Source organism: Lissotriton helveticus, chromosome 12 (assembly GCF_964261635.1).
Source record: "Lissotriton helveticus chromosome 12, aLisHel1.1, whole genome shotgun sequence".
In the NCBI taxonomy this organism is placed as follows: domain Eukaryota; kingdom Metazoa; phylum Chordata; class Amphibia; order Caudata; family Salamandridae; genus Lissotriton; species Lissotriton helveticus.
Window position 1 is genome coordinate 77,210,084 of NC_136073.1, and position 19,969 is coordinate 77,230,052.

General features: G+C 47.5%; 1 protein-coding gene across 8 annotated transcripts in view; it reads left to right on the forward strand.

The window, feature by feature from the left end:
• CHD3 (chromodomain helicase DNA binding protein 3) overlaps window positions 1–19,969 on the forward strand; it is a 1,139,027-nt gene that overhangs the window by 278,599 nt on the left and 840,459 nt on the right. For all 8 annotated transcript variants that reach the window (XM_078670235.1, XM_078670239.1, XM_078670240.1 and 5 more), the window contains exon 8: window positions 16,621–16,832. In XM_078670235.1, the coding sequence (XP_078526361.1) occupies window positions 16,621–16,832 (212 nt within the window). The remainder of the gene's footprint in view (window positions 1–16,620; window positions 16,833–19,969) is intronic.

The following is a 19,969-nucleotide window of genomic DNA, read 5'->3' on the forward strand; positions in this document are numbered from 1 at the left end:
AAACGACCATCAATAACATACAAAAAGAACACTTCTCTCCAAGATCTCCTAGTGAAAATGAAATAAAAAACGAACTGGTTAATGGGACAACGAAAAGGATTCAAACCATGTTCCACCTGCAAAGCATGCAAGATTGGAATAAGTAAGAAAAGCATTGAAGAACCGGATGGCAAAATAATGTACATTGACCAAGAAATTACGTGTACATCGAAAAATGTGGTATATGTAATTGAATGCAAATGTGGGATCAAGTACATAGGCAGCACCACGTGCATGTTAAAAAAGAGAATCCTGGAACATATCAGGGCAGTGAAGAACAAAAACATGTTGTATGCCACGGCGAAACACATAAATGCGTGCCAGGGAGGGGACTGGAGAGCGATGAAATTTTATGGTATGAAGATGCTAACAAAAACGGAAAGAGGTGGTGACATTGTTCGAAAATTAAGACAAATTGAGTCCCGTCTCATCATCCGACTTCGAACAAAAATCCCAAGAGGGATGAACTTTGGGGAGGACCTCCACATACATCTAGAGTGACTCTCAATAGTACCAGCTGACAAGTTTAAATTGCTAGGGTACTATACCCGACACTGGAACTAACAGTAATTGGGAACTAATCCAAGAATGACTTTTAATTTACAACACTGCCCATGTGAATTAACATGTAGTTAAATGCACTAATGATACGACAAATGTCTGTCTTTCTTTTTCTCTTTGATTTTAAAAATAACTTTGTTCCAAACTACCTATCCCATAATGTCACCTAAGGCTAGTATGGGCTAGTATTTAAATGGAAATGGTAGAAGGACTAACTGACCGTGACCAAAGCCTTGTGTGGCTGAAACGCGTTGGTGGGGTGAAGCGCTGATTAAAAGGCTCCAATAAGAATCCAGTTGTGCCGCCTCATTTGTGACAAAAAGTGATTTTTGGGTCTGGATCCGACCCCTGGGCTGAGCACACACTGATGAGCCCACTCGAATTCTGCTGGATCACATTGTGGCAAATATTTATATATATATATATATATATATATATATATATATATATATATATATATATATATATATCCTACTGGCGGTCGCCAGTAGGTAGCTATAGCTAGGACCTTCTTTCTATTCAAAAAGTGTTTTTTCTTTTGCCAATATCTTTGGCGCCGTTTGACAATTTTTCGTGAAATTTCCAAAACTAATGGCCCGCTCCGGTCAGCTCCTGTCTTGAAAGTTTCGGCGTGATTTGTCAAGCGGGAGCCGAGAATAAAGGGGGGGTCCCAAAACGCGCTTTCCCCGTGTTAATTTCCTTAGGAAAAATTGGAACAGGCTACAGCCCGAACTGCTGAACGGAATTACACCAAATTTGGCACAAAGGTAGTTCTTGGTTCAGAAAGAGACTTTTTTTTTAAATGGTGTAAATCCATTCAGTAGTTCCTGAGAAATGCAAGAAATAAAAAATATTGATATCTGAGCACCGAGCAGGGTTTGCGAACGAGCTTCACTCTGATTGACTGCCAACACTCTAAACTAAGATGTGTTGGCAGCCATCTGGTGACTCGGTAACCAAGTCACAAGAAAAATGGTGAAAAAATGAAAAACAAGAAAAGTGGGCAGGATAGAAACACTCTGATCCCCTAGCCCTACTCAGGGACCCCCAGGTCCCCAAATTTTTTTTTTAAAGAAAAAGAAACATAGTAGTCTGTATTTTAGAGTGGGTGTATCAAAGGTTATATTAGGGTGTAAGGAAGTGCATCAGATTATCACGTGGATGATGTCATCAGTGATGTCATCAGTGGTGTCATTTGCGATGTCATCAGTGATGTCATCAGTGATGTCACTGACCATGTAATGAATTATATAATTTGTGATGTCATCAGCAGTGCATTGCGGACGCGAGTTATAGTTACCTCAACTAACTATAAAGGCCGAATTTCTCTGGTTTTGTACGAGTGAAATGTCCAACTAACTATAACGTCCCCGAAACCTATAGTTTTCTCAGTGAATATATATATATATATATATATATATATATATATATATATATATATATATATATATATATATAAGAAAAAACGAACCCCTCCGGTAGGAAAAGGAAAGAGGCCACACTGGGAAACGTTCGGGAGCCGTTTTTAATGAATACAGCAAAGCATGATGCATTTCGGTAAAATAACCTTCCTCAGATGCTGCTGCTTCCGTAGTGACGCTCCACCCCCGCCTTTCAAGTGTCCTGGCTTGCCCTCATTGGAAGGTAAGTATATATATATATCCCCAATGTTAAGTGATTACCAGGACACTCCAGGATGCTTGAAATATTTATTAACAGGAATGCCTCTACACCAAAGTATTTCGGCTTTCGCCTTGGTCAAGGTGTGGTTCGAGGGCTGGCATAATCAGTTACATACACGCAGCCATAAAAATTAACTGAGGACTGTAAAGTGCACAGTGCAAGAGAAACAACGAAAAGCCATCCCCATCTTGGTATGTATTCAGTACAACCGTCGAGTAGGTAAGAACTGGGAAGTTACATTGTGAGGTAAGACTAATTTTATACCATGACTTACAATTTTGCACAATTGCATTTACAGTTTCATGCAATTGAAATTGAAGGATGCAAAGAATATTTTTGGGCGGAAACAATGAGTGTTATTTGTGTTAAGTCTATCCCTGAATGGTTAGTATGATTCTGTTGCCATTTTACTAACCGTTTGTAAATGTTTTGGGAATTGTGCTTAATATCATCCCAAGTAGTCAGTGATTACATTTCTACCGGACCGTGTTGGGGCACCTGTTATCAATCAATGCAAGTGCATAATCTGAATTTGCCATCTACCCCATAGCGGTGCTTGAAGACAATATAGTATTCCAGGTACTACTGTAGAACAGGGGCGCTATAGGGAAGATATCACCTTTCCATACAGGTGCTTGATGTCTTTATCATTTACCCTTAATATTACTTATAGGAGTGAAACCTCCCACGTCCTACTGTAAATAGGTGGGGTGAATGGGGGTGCCCGTGTGGGCCTATGTCTTGTAAAAGTAAGTCAAATTTCACAGTAAGCTGTTTCTCTTCACATGTACTTGAGATATTAAATATTAAAAGAGGTACGTCATTTAATCATATGTAACAGAAAATGCATGACAGTCCTACCCATTAATTATTGCAGGTTATCATGTGTCTGCCCACCATGTATTCTAATGGTGATTTGTGCAAGTGGGCTTGCCTAGTCTCAGTTTCTAGTTTACTAAGATGTTGATCCCAGCTGTAAGGATGCATTGCTCATCTTCCTACTCTCCACAACCCGACAGTGCTCAATACCAGTGTGCACAAAATAAAATACATATATGGAAAACAGCTCACGTAGACAACCACAGTGATATTCTCATCAAAAAACTGTAAAGAAAAAGATTTCAAAGTTTAAAAAGCTTCAACGCTATTCATATCAAAATTTAGACTGTCCTGTTTAATAGGGAATACTTAATGTCAGTTATAGTTAGGCTCAAATTTATACACACAAAACCATAGAAATTCAGCAGTTATAGTTACCTGAGCTAACTATAACTTACATCCCTCACAATGCACACCCTATGACCTCACATATTACATCACTCATGACTTGGTCAGTGCTGAAAGGTGGATTATTAGTAGGGGTAAGTAGACACCCACCACTAGTAGCGAGGCCACCAATGCAATATAAGGTCCAGTGAAGGTCTCAATACCTTAGCCCCTGGCTCAACTCTTGATAGCTGGCTGCGGGCAGGCAGACGTAACTCAGGCGACAGGTATGTAAAGCATTTAAAAAGCCCAATACATTGAATAAATAGGACAAAACACACAATAACACTCCCTCGCCAATTTATAATATTAGGAAATATTTCTATCTTTAAAATGACACCAAAACAACAAATATCGAATGTAGGGAACCAGATATATTCATTTTTAAAGATTAAACACTTTCCAGTGCTTAAAAACCTATAGCTCCAACTTGGGACATCTGGTCGAGCTTGACCGGGACAATGTCAAACTTTAAAGCCGACCTTAATAGAGCACTGGCCGGATACACTAAGCGGGTAGCCTTGGTCAAAATTTTACCATCGGACTTAGAAACTTATCTGGAGGATTTTCTTTTGATGTCGTGCGGTCCTCTCCAGCTGGCTAATTTCGATGAGACGCAGTCAGATTGCTTCTTTGCGAAGCCCCGGTCAGCTCCTGGAAATCTAAAGCTTTGGAGATTTCAGTGGGATGAACCTGAAATCCTGGCTGGGTCTCGGTTGAAGGTACCTGGCTTGATTCTTGACGTCGAGTTTGTCATGTTATGGAATTTTTCCCAAATGATGGTCCAAACTTCTTGAACTTCTTCCTGACGTTCCCCTTGAGGGTACAAAGTGTCCAACACAAATCCAAGGGTCTAGAAGCTCTGAGATGGTCTTTGGAAGTTTGGGACTATAATTCCCACAATGTACCTGACCAAATCCTTAAAAGTCCACTGGAGGCACTCCGGGCTGGAGACTTCTTGAGGGAGATGGTGCAGGGAAGCTCTGATAACCTGTTGCTTTCAATTCAGGGAACTCACTCCTTAATCCTTTTTTAGCAAGGCAAAGTCCTCAGGACTGTAGTTCCAAGTGTGCAGCAGGTGCAGTCCTTCAGAGTGCAAACCTTTGGGGTGCAGACCAGGTTTCTAGCATGGCAGTCCTTCTTCGCCTTGAAGTTTCAGGCATTACATCTCATTTGCTATGAAGCGCTCATATTTATTCAATGATCTGGGGCGAGAAGCAGGGCGGCACCCTGTCCAATGAGGTGCATGAAGCAACCCAAAAGCATTCTAGCTTCCTTCAAAGTGTGACATATTCTTGTTCCACAAAGTGCTGCACTTTAAAATTCAAGATGGAGAATCCCTCTCCTGGAGAGTAAGACCTGGCCAAACCAACCTACTGGTGTTGCTCATTTCCATTACCACTCCCCCTCCAGACCTGATAATTTAATTCCTGGGCCTGCCATCTGGCTGGGCGGGTACAGTAAGAAGAGATAGTCCTGGCATTCCTTACTATCCTGCTCTCGCTGAAGCCCAGTTTGGTTTACCCAGCCCTCATCCTGCCCTGTTCTCTGTAGCTGGAGAGGTTCACCCATCAGATAAGCTCTGTCCCTGACCAGGCCACTTATCACCTCATCAAAGCGGTTTGGCTAAGCCTGTTAAGGCTGACCAAACTGGAGAGTCTGCTAGTAGACTGGATTTTGACTCACAGAAAAGAAAGTTCTATTACTTCTTTTTTGTATTAGTTATGATAAATTAAACAGTGGCAATTTGTTGGATTTATCATTACCAATAGTTTAAGTCCTTGAATGACATTTTATATGTTAGCCTATGGAGCTAAGTATCTACAATGGGTAAAAATGAAATTGGCAATGTTCCCCTCGCCAGGGTATATAAAACATCTTTTATAATGTCCATGCGTATAGTTACATGGTTCCCCACCGATGGGGCACCTAGAGGAGACCTTAGGGGTGACTTATATGTAAAAAATATTGTAGATTACCATTTTGTAAATACCTTTAATTCCAAAGTCGAATTTGCATATCATTTACTTTTAAAGACAGTCTGCAAAGTAGGGCTGCTTTGAAAAATGACAGCAGACAACACAGAAGTGCCCATTCAGGTTCAGGAAATCTACTGGGCCTCTAAACCTCCCTGCCATATTATATACTAGGGTATATTAGGTAGTTTGAATCCCCCTTGCCTTATTATATGCTAGGGACTTAGGGCCATATGTATGAACATATTTTCCCATAGACACAGAATGGGAACCCTCTGATACATCTGGCCCTTAGAGGGGTCTGTCTTTGCCAATTGTAATTATACCTAATTACCATATACCTTTTTACTCGGAGCACTTGCCCTGGGCCTGGTTAGCAGGTCCCATGGCAGAACCAGAGTCCGTTACCACCAGTATCCGAAAATAATTGGGTGATCAGGGCAAAAAAGGATGACTTTTTCACAGTCAGTGACATCACTGATGACATCATCCAGTGAGTGTGTTTTGTAAAGGTTTCTGACACTGAAAGATATATACTGAGCTACTGCATAAGTTAAATTACTATTCTTTCTGTACTGCTGAGTATTAGTATTTCTAACATATATCTAACATATATCATCTGAAGTATACTCCCTTTTTTAAAGCGGGTGTACTATTTAATGGTTAACCATCCTCTATGCTGGCGCATGTCCCTTGCTGATGTATGTGTATGGTAGTGCCAGATTTCTAAGATACCTACATTTATCTAAATGTGGATATACCAAAAACCTGACATGGATCCGGCCCTCCAGGATCGACATTGGTGAACCCTAGTACAAGCTGTTCATTGAGACTTCACTCCACAGTGATGTCTGACTATATGATATGATATGATATGATAAAAGAATTTATACAGCGCACGTTTACCAACGGCTTCTTGGCGCTTTAGACAGGCAAAGGATAGAACTGCAGGGAGGGGACATTAATCAATTAATCAAAAGCTTGGGAGAACAGCCAAGTCTTCAAGGCCTTCCTAAATGAGTGATAGGAGGGGATAAGACGAAGGTCAGAAGGCAAGGAGTTCCAAAAATGGGGAGCTTGAAAGGCGAATCTTAGTCCCCCAAGCCTTTTCCGCTTGAAAGGACAAACGGACAGCAGATTGGAGCTAGAAGAGCGAAGGACTCGGGAAGGAATGTATCGGTGAAGACGAGAGGAAATGAAAGCCGGGCCTTGATGAGTAAGGGCCTGGTAGGTCAAGCAGCCCACCTTGAAGAGGCTGCGCTGGACCACAGGTAGCCAGTGCAGGCTCCTCAAGAGAGTTTTAACAGAACTGGTCCCTGGCTGCCGGAAGACTAGTCTGGCTGCTTGATTTTGGATAAGTTGAATAGTTGGATAGTTGTGTTTTCCAACATACTGACCACTTTGCTTGGACCTCTCTCTTTGTAATGAACAAGTGTAGGAGTAGTTTGCAATAAATGCATCTGTTCACTAAGCCCTCTCTCTATGGTGATGGCTCAGTGTAGTAGTGGTTTGCAACAGACTGACCTCTCTGAAGACACCTTTCTCCAAGATAAAGAATAATTTTACTACTGATTTGTGATACAATGGCCTGCCCACTAAGACCTCTATACTGGGTGTGTATTGTAGTAGTTTGTGAAAACTGACATCTGCACTTAAACCTCTTTCCAGGTTGACGAATGGTGTTGTGATTTGTGATAGACTGGCCTGCATAGTGAAACATCTTACTTTAGTTGTTAGTGTTTAGAGTAGTGCTTTAGAAGAGACAGGACTATCTGCTGAGAACTCTTTCCTGGCTGATAAACGAGTATAGTAGTTGTTGAGGTTACAGTGTGCTCTCTGCTGTACATCTCTCCATTTGCGGCCAGTGCAGGTAAGGGCAGTGAGGCGGGGGATGAGGGCAGTCGACAGACGAGGAAGAGGGAAAATAAAAATTTTAAAAAACACTTACTTTGCACCTATTTTGCAGCGTCATCGTCTGTCGACTCTCCCTTCCCTGCTGCTCTTACCTACACCGTCCCTAACTGCGTCTCTCACTAGTCTCCTTTTTTTATTTCAAAAAAATGTAAATGGTATATGTAGGAAGTACTCTGAGCAGAGAGTCCATTGGGTCCCCAGTTGGTTCACAGAGGATAAAGTAGATAATACTAACACGCTCGTTTGTGGTAGTGTGGGCGAGCCGTTGGGCATATCAGAGAGTAGTGCCAAGCATTTGTTGTACTCACAGAGGTAATAAAGGAGACCCACACTCAAAAAATAAATCCGAGACTGGTTTAGAAAAATAAGAAATATTTTTATATATATTTTCGAACCAAGAACTACGATCAAAGATAAGTACTATATTTCTTAGGAATTTTCAAGATAAGCAAATAGTTCAAAGTCGTACACAATTACGAACCATACAATCCTACAGACAGTTGTAGGGGTTCACCTTCCAGGTTTAGAGTAGCAGGAAGCCAGGGTCCAAGGTTCTTCCAACAGTTCGTCGGGTGCCTCTCGAATTCTGCCAGGAGCAGGAAGTTGTTGGAGTTGGTAGATTGCATGTAATGGGGCCCTCGAAAGTTAGGCTGCGCAAGGGGACTTGCGGGCCAGTCCGATAGCTCCCACATGGGGGCTAGTGTCACAAGGGCCTAAGGGACAAGAGAGCACAGCCGGTTCAATGTTACCCAGGCTCAGCAGGCTGGGTGAAGAGCAGGTAGGTTGTCCTTCCCTGGTGCTTAAAGGGGCACCTCGTGGTCAGGGGAAAACAGTTGGCAGGGGCAAATTTAGGACTGCTGGGCCACACTCTAAGTGGGTCTCAGCGGTCTTGATGTCCATCGGCGGCTGCTGGGTTCTGGTGCTGTCGGAGTCCCGATGGGACTCTATGATGTCTGTCTTGGTTGCAGGGCCTCTGGTAGCCCGGGGGTTGGTAGTACATGGCTCTGGCTGATCCTGGTGCCTCTACACTCAATAGGGAGACCTATCGGACCTCTCAGAGCACAAGAACCTCTTCCAGCTCGGTTGCTGTGCTGGTCGGGCTGCTGAGCTGCAAGTCAGTGGACTGGACTCTGTGGTTTGAGTACCTATGGTCTGAGGGGAGTAGCTTGTCTACTCCAAGGAAGTTCTTGGGCAGTGTGCAAAGGTTGGTAGTCCTCTGGGGTTCCTAGAGGCCATACAGTAGCAGGATGAGACAGTTCAACACAATTGTTGAGTCTTGTAGCAGCAGACAGGGATTTAGGCCAAAACTCCCCAGCAGGCACTCAGTTCTCGGGCTCAGCACCTCTTCTTTGTGCTCTTCGTCTTTAGGTCAGTAGAATCTGAAGTTCAGGGTCAAGGGGTGCCACCTAAATACTCAATTTAACGGTGTTAAGGGGAGTACCAGTAGTAGCCAATGGGCTGGCTACCTGTAGGGCGACTATATCCTCTATATGGACACTTCCTGTGGGAAATGGGCATAACCCTGACCATAAAAGGATAATTCTGTCCAACACAAGATAGATGATTCTGACAAGTGGGGTCTACATCAGCCGGCCCGCCCTGGGGGTGATGCTGGCTGAATGTGGGCATAGCTCCTAATCTAACTCATTTCTCTGCCTGTATTGCAACCAAAAAGTGGGGTCAGGACAGTGGGGTGGGCACCTCCGTAGAGGCCCGGGGTCGCATATCAAAGCGGCAGGGCCTTTGAAGCTTCCCGCTCCTGAATGTCCATTCTTCTTGTAGGAGGTGTGACCACCTCCTCCCAGAGCATGCCTTATTCCTGTCCTTCGAGAGTGAAGGCTCTCGCCTCAGGAGGTCAGAAATATGTCTATGCTGGCTGGCTGGTTGAGCTCAGTCAGTCAACACACTAGTAATCAGTAGGTTTTCATGGGGCACCTCTAAGGTTCCCTCTTTGTGCATTTATTAATCCATCCAGCACTGGCATCAGTGTTGGTTTATTAAAACGAGGTGTTTGGTACCAAATACCTTGGGGTACAGTTAAGCCATCATGTAGCTGGAAAACTCGAAATGATGAGTGACCAGCCCATGTACTCGTTATGGCTTCCCTGTGCCCTGGTAATATCTAAGGGTGAACTTAGATATCACCGGGACATATCCACTCTCACAGATATCCTCTCACATGGGTATAGCAAACCCTGCCTTAGGGCCGTAAGGCCTGCTGTAGGGGTGACCTATCTATACCACATGTTGTCCTGGCAGACATGGCAGTGTGCCATGTTGACTCTTCGGTTTTCTCTGCACTAAGACCTGCTGGCTGCAATGGCAGTTTGCTTGAGCTTGGTGAGGGGTCCCTTGGGGTGCCATACTTTGTGCTGCGGCCATTAGGGACCCTGTTTAAGTCCAATGCCCTAGGTACCAGGGACACCATTTACTAGGGACTTACAAGGGATCCCAAAGGGTTTGCCAATTGTGGAACAATCGTACAGTTTAGGGAAAAAGCAGTGCAGCTGGAACCTGGTTATTTTAGAAAAGTAGCAAGGTGAAGTTCAATCCAGATGATAGATGAACTCTTACTAACTTGATTTTAATTTTAAGGTTGACACCTACATTTCTCAGGGCCTGATTCACAAAGGCAAACTTACACTTTCATGTAACTTTGATTTTTTGCAATGTACAAAGCAATTTTACGAGTGGTATCTTTACGTCTGTCTATCTTTTTATGTGTGGGGTCCCTGCCACGAGTGCCGAGACTCCAAAGTCAAAAATCATTAATAACACCTGTGCAGTCTTGGATGAAGGTCAGGTGAAGTTGCTTCCTGTCCACCCACCCCACCCCCGAGAGCCTGGTCATCCAGGCCTCTAACTCCCAGGCCGCATTCCCGACGGCTCCCCCCGATCAGGAATCCAAGAGATGTGAGCAATACGGGAAAAAGGTATTGTCCTCCCTGAGTTTGGGGTTGCGGTCAGTCAACACCGCATGCCTCTTAGGCCGTTACACCCACTCTCTGTGGGACGCGGACGTGCTGCAACAATGTCCAGAGGGGGCCCGGACTAAACTCGCCCAAGCCCTTGCGGAGGGTCGAGATGCGACACAGTACTCCATCCGGTGTGGGCTGGATACCACGGACTCACTGGGCAGAGCGATGGCAACGACGGTGGCGATTCGTCGCCACGCCTGGTTGATGTCCGCCAACTTTTTGGCTGATGTCCAAAACACCCTTATGGACATGCCGTTTGATGGCCGTTGCCTCTTTGGCGACAAGGCAGACCATGCGCTTGAGCGCTTTAAGGACTCCAGGGCTATGGCCAAGTCCTTGGGCCTCTCTGCCCCGCGCCAGCCAGCGGCTGCCTTTCGCTCCTTTCGTGTCCAAGGAAGGGGCGCTCCCACACGTTCTGGCAGCCACGGGCCGCAGACTACCATCCAGCACGGTGGCAGACGTGGAAACCGCCGTGGCGGCGGTCGGGGACAACGGCGAGGCCAGTCTACACCTACCCCTGCAGCATCCGCCTCAAAACCCTCTTAGTCCGTGCTTTCAGGCCCATGTGACGCCAGTGGGGGGCAGGGTTCGCCATCACCACCACCACTGGCGCACTGTCACTTCGGACAGGTGGGTGCTGCAAATCGTCCGAAGGGGCTACTCCCTCCCCTTCGAGGCGTCCCCTCAGCTATGCCACCGCAATACCACCGCGTATCGGGGGATCATTTGCGACTTCTGCAGGAGGAAGTTACGGCCCTCTTGGCCAAGGGGGCCATCGAGCGCGTTCGTGGGCCAGAAGTAGGGTGTGGTTGTTACTCCCACTACTTTCTGGTTCCCAAGAAGGGCAAAGGGGGCCTACGCCCTATCTTGGACCTGCGGAACGTCAACGGCTTCCTCCGGAAGGAGAAGTTCAAGATGCTGACACTGGCTCAGGTCTTAGCTGCCCTGGACCCGGGAGACTGGATGGTAGCGTTGGACTTGCAGGACGCTTATTTTCACATCCCTGTCCTGCCGGCCCACCGTCGTTACCTGCGGTTCAAGGTAGGCCACGAGCACTTTCAGTTTACCGTGCTCCCCTTCGGCCTTACCAGCGCCCCACGGGTGTTCACGAAAGTGATGGTGGTGGTCGCAGCTCATATGCGCAGGTTAGGGGTTTCAGTCTTCCCCTACCTCGACGACTGGTTGTTGAAGGCGGGCTCGCCCCAGACAGTCGTCAGCCACCTCCAGACAACGGCCAACCTCCTGCACCTGCTGGGGTTCTCCATCAATGTGCCGAAGTCACACCTGTGTCCATCTCAGAAGCTCCTCTTCATCAGAGCGGTTCTAGACGGCGCAGTTTCGGGTTTATCCTCCCGAACAGCGGGTTCGGGATATTCAAGCTCTGATTCCGATCTTTCAGCTGTTATCCCGAGTCTGCGGCTTCTGGGGCTGATGGCCTCCTGCATCCTTCTGGTGCATCACGCCCGGTGGCGGATGCGGGCTCTGCAGTGGGACCTGAAGTTTCAGTGGGCCCAGCATCAGGGCAACTTGTCCGACAATGTCTTGATCTCGGAGAGCACTGCAAGACAGTTGCAGTGGCGGCTCACAGACCGCGATTGGGTCAGCGGCAGATCCCTCTCCCTACCCCAACCGGAGCACGTAGTTGTGACGGATGCGTCCCTCCAGGGCTGGGGGGGTGCCACATGGGAGAGGCGGAGATCAGAGGCCTCTGGTCTCTGGCGGGCCATCCGGCTTGCACTGAAGGCAATCCTCCCCTCTGTCCGGGGGAGTGTAGTGCAGGTGTTCACGGACAACACCACCGCCATGTGGTACTGCAACAAACAGGGCGGGGTGGGGTCGTGGACCCTATGCCAGAGGGCTCTGCGCCTCTGGCAGTGGCTGGAACATCAGGGCGTGACCCTGGTGGTTCAACACCTGGCAGGTTCCCTGAACTCCAGTGCGGACGAACTCCGCCGTCGGTGCATGATGGATCACGAATGGCGTCTGAACTCGGATGTGGCGCAAGGCCTTTTTCAGCAGTGGGGGGAGCCTTGGTTAGATCTATTCGCCACAGAAGAGAACGCGCAATGTCATCAGTCCTGCACGTTGGAATTTCCAAGGCGGCACTCGCTTGAAGACGCTTTTTGTCGCAAGTGGAACTGCGGTCTGTTGTACGCCTTTCCGCCTATACCACTTCTGCCCAGAGTGCTGAAGAACATCAGGCGCGACCGAGCCCAAGTTGTCCTTGTGGCTCTGGACTGGGCACCAAGATATTGGTATCCAGAGCTACTCAGCATGTCTGTTGATCCCCTGATTCGTCTGCCTCTTCAGGAGGACCTTCTGTCGCAGCAGCAGGGGACGGTCCTCTACCCGAACCTGTCCAGTCTCCAGCTCCATGCTTGGAGATTGAGCGGCGACAGTTGAGGCCATTTGACTTGCCTCCTGAAGTTTGTAATGTGATTCTGGCAGCCAGACGTCCCTCCACAACGTCGGTATACGCCTGCAGTGGAACAGATTTGTGGCATGATGCACAGCAAAGGCTGTGGATCCACTCTCTGCCCCCCTTTCGGAGGTTCTCCTCTTCCTTCTTTCTCTTGCCCAGCAGGGCTCTGCTCTGGGCACAATCAAGGGCTACCTTTCTGCCCTTTCCGCCTTCTTGAGGCTACCTGATCAGCCTTCTTTGTTCAAGTCCCCGATTGTTAATAGATTCTTGAAGGACATCACTCATATGTTCCCCCCTGTTCCTTTCGTGATGCCCCAGTGAGACTTGAACCTGGTTCTAACTTACCTGATATGTGCTCCTTTTGAGCCGCTTCATAATTGTCCTCTCCGTCTTCTTACACTTAAGACTGCTTTCCTGGTTGCCATCACCTCTGCCAGGAGAGTGAGTGAGCTCCAGGCTCTTTCCTCTAAACCTCCTTTCCTTTCTGTCCATCCGGACAAGGTTGTGTTGCGGACAAGGCCCTCTTTCCTGCCCAAGGTAGTCACAGCCTTCCACATCGGGCAGTCCATCACCTTGCCCACCTTCTTTCCGCCTCCGCATCCCTCTAAAGAGGAAGAGCGGCTCCACCGTCTGGACCCAAAACGTGCGCTGTCATACTATCTGGATCGCACACGCCAGTTCCGGGTGGATGACCAACTCTTTGTTGGTTACGTGGGCGCTAAGAAGGGGCGGGCGGTGCACAAACGGACCATCTCTCTCTGTGGGTCATGTTGTGCATCAAGGCATGCTACTCTTTGGCTAAGAAGGAGCCTCCTGTTGGGCTGAGGGCCCATTCCACTCGGGCCACAGGGCGGCTACTACTGCCCTGGGCCACGGAGTCCCCTTGCAGGACATCTGTCAGGCAGCTACGTGGGCCTCGCTGCACAGGTTCGCAAGACACTACTACCTGGACAGCCAAGTCCGGAGGGATGCCTTCTTTGGACTTTCTGGTGTGATTATTGGTTCCCAGACCCACCACCGGGTTGGTATTGCTGGGGTGTCTATTTTAAGGTAAGGAATCTAATACTAACCTGTTTCTTTCAGATGCACACGTTACTTACCTTCGGTAACGATATATCTGTAAGAAACAGTAGTTAGTATTAGATTCCTTACCGCCCCACCCATCCTCCCCGTTCTGCAAACCGATATCTAGGGTTAAGGTCATCCCCTTTCAGGGCACTAGTTTTTATGGCACCAGTGTTGGTTTTTATCATGGCTCAGCGTTTCTGGCGCGGAAAAGCTGTGTATAAGAACTGACGTCAGCGCGCGAGGGCGGCGTCTAAGTACTCCGGCGACGTCATCCCCGCGCCAACGACGACGACGCGGAGCCGCAGACGATGCCTACCGACGTGCAAGGGTACTGCTACACAAAAGTTTCCGGATCCAGTCTGACGCCTGGGGATATTCTAAGGTAAGGAATCTAATACTAACTACTGTTTCTTACAGATATATCGTTACCGAAGGTAAGTAACTTGTGCTTCTTCCTTAAAGAAATCTATGCTGTCATATGAGTTGGGTGACGTTATAGTAAGTGATTCACAGAAGGAGTTAAGATCTACTCAGGACCAGGATCTGGAAAGGATTCCAGGGCATGAGGGAGGTTTCAAAGGGGTCGGGCCGATAAGTGTGAATTTAATTAAGTGGTGGTCAGACCATGTGACTGTGAGATTGGCCACTGATAGGTTGGTGGACCATGCCTGGTCTAACATGCGACCATTATTATGGGTGGGTAAGAACACATGTTGTTCAAAGTTTAGGCTGCTTAGCAGGTCGGTTATCTCTACTGATGATTGCCCATCAGCTTCTTGTGAGGAATATTTCTAGGAGTTTGACAAACCCTTCAGAGAATTTTCCTTCTGCTGGTGAAAGTGGAGAGCCTCTCCCTGAAACCTAAAATCAGTATACAAAGACACATATTTTACAATAAACTAAAATTTGTTATGAGTTATTCTCCTTTAAATAGAGCTTGAATCATTGATATAGTTATTAAGAACTCATTGATCAAAATAAATAAAGAATGAAGCCTAAATACACTCTACCACTCAGGCGAAATGCGGATTAGTATATTGTAGGATATTTCTCCTCAGCCATGCACAGCTCTGTCATCACTTTCAAAATGTACTGAGCTGAAAAATACCAAGACTTGCAGACTTTGGTGCGCTAATCACAACAATCCACATGGTATGCCCCATTTTTCAGGAGTGATATTTAATCAGGGCCTGCTTTAGCGCTGGTGGCGCACGGTGTGACAATCATTTTTGGCGCCCCCATACCCCATGACCGCCTACTCGCATTCTCTTACTACCTCTGTGCAAAAGTGCCACTCATCTCTCTAATAATAAGTTATTGCTAAACCCAGCACCCATCCCCCCCACCACCACCCCCTCCGGGGCTCAGGCAAAAAAACACAGAGCGCCCCAAGCCCAGGTTCAGGGCCAAGAGCCCAAAGGAACAAAGCTCCCGAGTCTACCCAGACCAGGGGCACAGCAGCACTCCTGGGAGAGCAGTGAGGACACGCTAGTAGGGTGCAGCCAGGCAGGCCAGCTCAAGGGACCCAGAGCAGAGTGGTAGTCCATATTTCAGCCCAATGGGCAACAGGCCAGCACTCTAGAGCAATCAAGTCCAATGGTGTTTCCTCCTGGCAGTCTTCTGGCCAGGTGCAGTCCACGTAGTGTCTTCTCATCTTTCATGGGGTCACAGCCCCTGTATTTATAGTGCCAAAGTCTTTGTTCTGGGGGCACTTCCGACACATTGTAAAAGTGCACAACACCCTCCATTCACATTGAAAGCCCATGCCCCAGACACACCACAGGGCATTGTAGAAAGCAGGCACAGCCCTATTCAGGTGCAGGTGCAACTCGTCCCACCACTCCAAATGCAGACCAGTCCTATTCAGGTGCAAGGGAAACTCCTTCTGGTACTCTAAATCCAGCCAAGGTCTATTCAGCCTGGCTCTGAGTCACCCAGGAAAGGCAGGACACACCTCAACACCCCCCTTCTAACAGGCCTTGTACAAGTAGTGCTTTAAAAAGTGATAGCCGAGAACACATAATGTGCACCTTGCCCAGGGCCGGCTTTAGCGCTGGCGCGCCCAGTGCAACAATCATTCTTGGCACCCCCATGACCGCCTCCTCGCATTCTCTTACTACCACCAGACAACAGTGCCCCTCATCTCTCCAATCAAAAGTTATTGCTAAACACAGCACCCCCCCCCCACCCCCTCCAGGGCTCAGGCAAATAAAACACAGTGCGCCCCAAGCCCATGTTCAGGGCCAGGAGCCCAAAGGCCAGCACCCCTCCACAGGTCAGCGCCCGGTGCGGCTGCACCCGTCACACTGCCCTAGAGCTGGCCCTGTATTTAATAACCCTATTAACATCGCAGCTGTTAGACTCCAGTCCACAAAGTATTGTTTTTAACTGATGCAATAATGAAGCGGGTCAAGCGCTCGTAAGGAGGGCCAATGAGTTAGTGAAATTATTCATATCTGAAGGGCTGGATCTCAAGTGCACCTTAGCTCTGTCTATAATCCTATATTTTTGTAATGCTTAGTTAAGGTTCACATCCCTTCACTAGTGCTTGTCTGAGAATACATACACCTCATTTTGACAATAGATGAAGAAAGAAATATATTAAACTGAGGGCAATGACCTAGTGCCTGGTACTGTGTACAAGACTGGTGTCTCTCTTGGGGCCTTGCTCGCTCTCCTGATGTTTTCACTCACTCTGGTTTTTCTCCCTCAGTTCCCGGCGATGAGGATGTTCTCCCAGGAGTGCCCTTGGTATCAGCGGTTGGAGTGGATGGCTACGAAACAGACCACCAGGATTACTGCGAGGTGTGCCAGCAGGGCGGCGAGATCATCCTGTGTGACACCTGCCCGCGGGCCTATCACTTGGTATGCCTAGACCCAGAGCTCGACAAGGCCCCCATGGGCAAATGGAGCTGCCCTCACTGTGTGAGTATATCACGGTTATTCATGCAACAATAAATAAACAAGCATTGGCGAAGCCAAAAGGTCTTGCTTTCTTTTTGCGTTGTGAATAAAATATTTCAAGAAAAACTATGCCGAAAGCATGATGTGATGGATAAATATTCGTCTGGGTTGAGCAAAGCCTCCTATGTATATTTGAAAGAATTGGTAACAAGTATTGCAGACAGCTGTAGTATCGAGCCAGAGCTAAGAACAGTAAAACTGGAGCCTTTGAACCATATTGTGTAAGTAGCAATGAGCAAAGAGACAGGTTGGATTGGCATTGTGAGCCTCGCGTGCCTTAACTGTTACTGTTACTGTCAGGCCTCAGTGCATCAACATAGTGTTAAAGAAATCACAGGTCAACACATTAGTATATTTGCCTCATTTTATTGGCCTTATGTTCTGATAGAGAACTCTAGACGCAGATTCCTAATTTTATGAATATTCCCCAGGTGTCAGACTGGATCCAGAAATGTTTCAGTAGTACCTTGGCGCTGCGTCAGGTGTCGCTGTGTGGCTCCACACTGATTCTGTTCTGCTCCAGACTAAATGTCCGGAGCCTACATAGGCACCATCTCTATGACCTGAAGTCAGTTCCTTTCTTTTGGCGCCACCAGACTCAGTTCCAAACTCCTTCGTGTCTCTCATACACATTTACCTCAACATTTTCTTCAGTGTGCAAGGGATGTAACCCCAAAAGCAATAGGGTTTTAAGCCCCAGAACACTTCTTTACAATGTATCTTCTTAAGTGTAGATGTTAACCCTTTACAGTAAGGCCTGGAGTAGCACTTAAGATATTAAAGGTTTTGCAGCCTAGAAATCTTGCTATATTGAATACTTGCGTTAATTTGCGTTTAAACCAGGGTTAAGAGATACCTAACTAAGATGAAGAAAGGAAGATGATATAGGTGGATTTATAGGCTGCGATACTGAAGATATGAAAAAAGAGTCTGTGCCTTTAAGGGCCTAGAACCCCCCCCCCCAATCATGCCCAGTAGGTGGCAGTTACCTCAGTTCTTTCTTCTGGCTCCTGGTGACAGTATCTTGGTAAGCTCTGCCGTTTTGGATTTTTGCTTTAAAAAATTATATCCGAAATTTTTGACGACTACTTAATTCGACGGATTTCAACATTTCCAGTGTTTTTCTGCCATTTTCTGCCAGGAATATTTTTTCCTTAGTTAAATAGAATGCCATTTTCGTTTGACAAATGCCCTGCCTATGGTAGAAAGAAGGCCAAACCAGATACTCAAGATGTCTATAACATCTGCCTTTCTGACAGCCACATCCTTGACAGATGTCCACACTGCAGGACCTTCTCCAGGCGTGCCCTGAAGGATAGGGAGAAGGTTTGCCTTCATGGTACAGAAGAGCAACGCAGGCAGCAGGAGGCACAGTCTAAAGTTGGGACTTCCTGGGAGTGTGGAGAGGGTCAGTCCTCTACCAGGGCTCTTCCACCTTCCTCTGAAGACTCCAGGAGAGGGAGATCCAAAAAAGAGAGGCCATCTTCAAGAACAACATCGCTCCATGTTGGTGTCGAGGACATTGACGTTGAGACAAAGTGCAGTGCCTACATGACATGCTCGCAATTGAGAACTGTGTCGACGTTGAAAAGGAGCTAACGTTAGACATCGAGACATAGGCCAGGGATATTGAGGGGGAGGGCCCGCCACCTGTTGAGGTCCAACCGCGCTTTTTGGACCAAAGGCTGGAGGTTGAAGGCCCAGGTGAGCTACGAGTGCAGAGCAAACCATATACCTAGGTATTTAAAACTGAGACGTCGGAGGGGGATGGTCATCTGCCAGTCGAAGCAGTCTCTGGATGGTGCCAGGGGGACCAACACTGACATAGAAGGGTTCATCCGTAGGCTGGACACTTCCCCGAAGCGTTCCAACAGTTGGAAACATCTGGGTCTACTCATCGCCTGCCGCGCAAGGTAAAGCAGGACGTCATCCGCATAGAACGCAATACGGTCCTCGTGCCCCAGGCCCAACCCTAGTATTGGGGGTCCTCACGTATAAGTTGGGCCAGAGGTTCTATCGCTAAGGCAAAGAGGAGGGGAGACTGGGGGCATTCCTGTCTGGTCCCTTGCTCTATGACAAAAGCATCAGAGAGGACCCCGTTGACCCAGACTCGGGCGGTGAGATTGGAGTACAGGACGCTTACATTATCCTGGAACTTCGGCCCATACCCCCAAAATGCCAGCACCAAGTGGAGGCAGGGTCAGACCACCCCTGTAAAACCACTCATGGAGAACGAGTAGATGGGAAAGCAAGATAGTAGAGGTGAAGATTGATCATACCCAGGCCTCCGTCATACAGCCCCGCTGACAATGCGCGAAATCCATACACTCTTGTAAACACTGCCACAGGAATTTCTTGATGGCGCCATCCAGCACAGAGAACCACGTGCAAGGTAAGTGGATTGTCAAGTTTTGAAAGACGTACAGAAGAGCGGAAGGATCATCATCTTAAAAAGAGCAATGTGGCCCGGGACACTGAGTGGGAGGACCCGCCACTTGGTGAGGTCCGACGTTGCTTTTTGGACCAAAGGCTGAAGGTTGAATGGCCAGGTGAGCTCCGAATGCAGAGCTTCCCATATGCATAGGTATTTAAAACTGAGATGCAGAGGGGGATAGTTGTCTGCCAGTCGAAGCACTCTCTTGATGGCACCAAGGGAACAATATCGTCTTAGGTTCATCCGTAGCCAGATGCTTCCTGAAGTGTTCCAACAGTTGGAGACATCTGGATCCACTAACCGACAGCTGCGCGAAGTAAAGCAGGACGTCATTCGCATAGAATGCAATATGTTCCTCATACCCTGTGCCCGGCGCCAGCCCTCGTATCCGGGTCTTCACGTATAAGTTGGGCTAAAGGTTTTATCGCTAAAGTAAAGAGGAGGGGAGACAGAGAGCGTCCCTGTCTGGTCCCCCGCTCTATGACAAAGGTATCAGAGAGGACCCCATTGACTCAGACTCGGTGGTGAGATTGGAATACAGGATGCAGACCATGTCCCAGAACTTCGGCCCGTACCCCCAAAGTGCCAGCACCGAGTAGAGGTAGTCCCTTACACCACATCAAAATCCTTCTCAAAGTCAATGAGAAGCAAGGCTAGGTCGGTT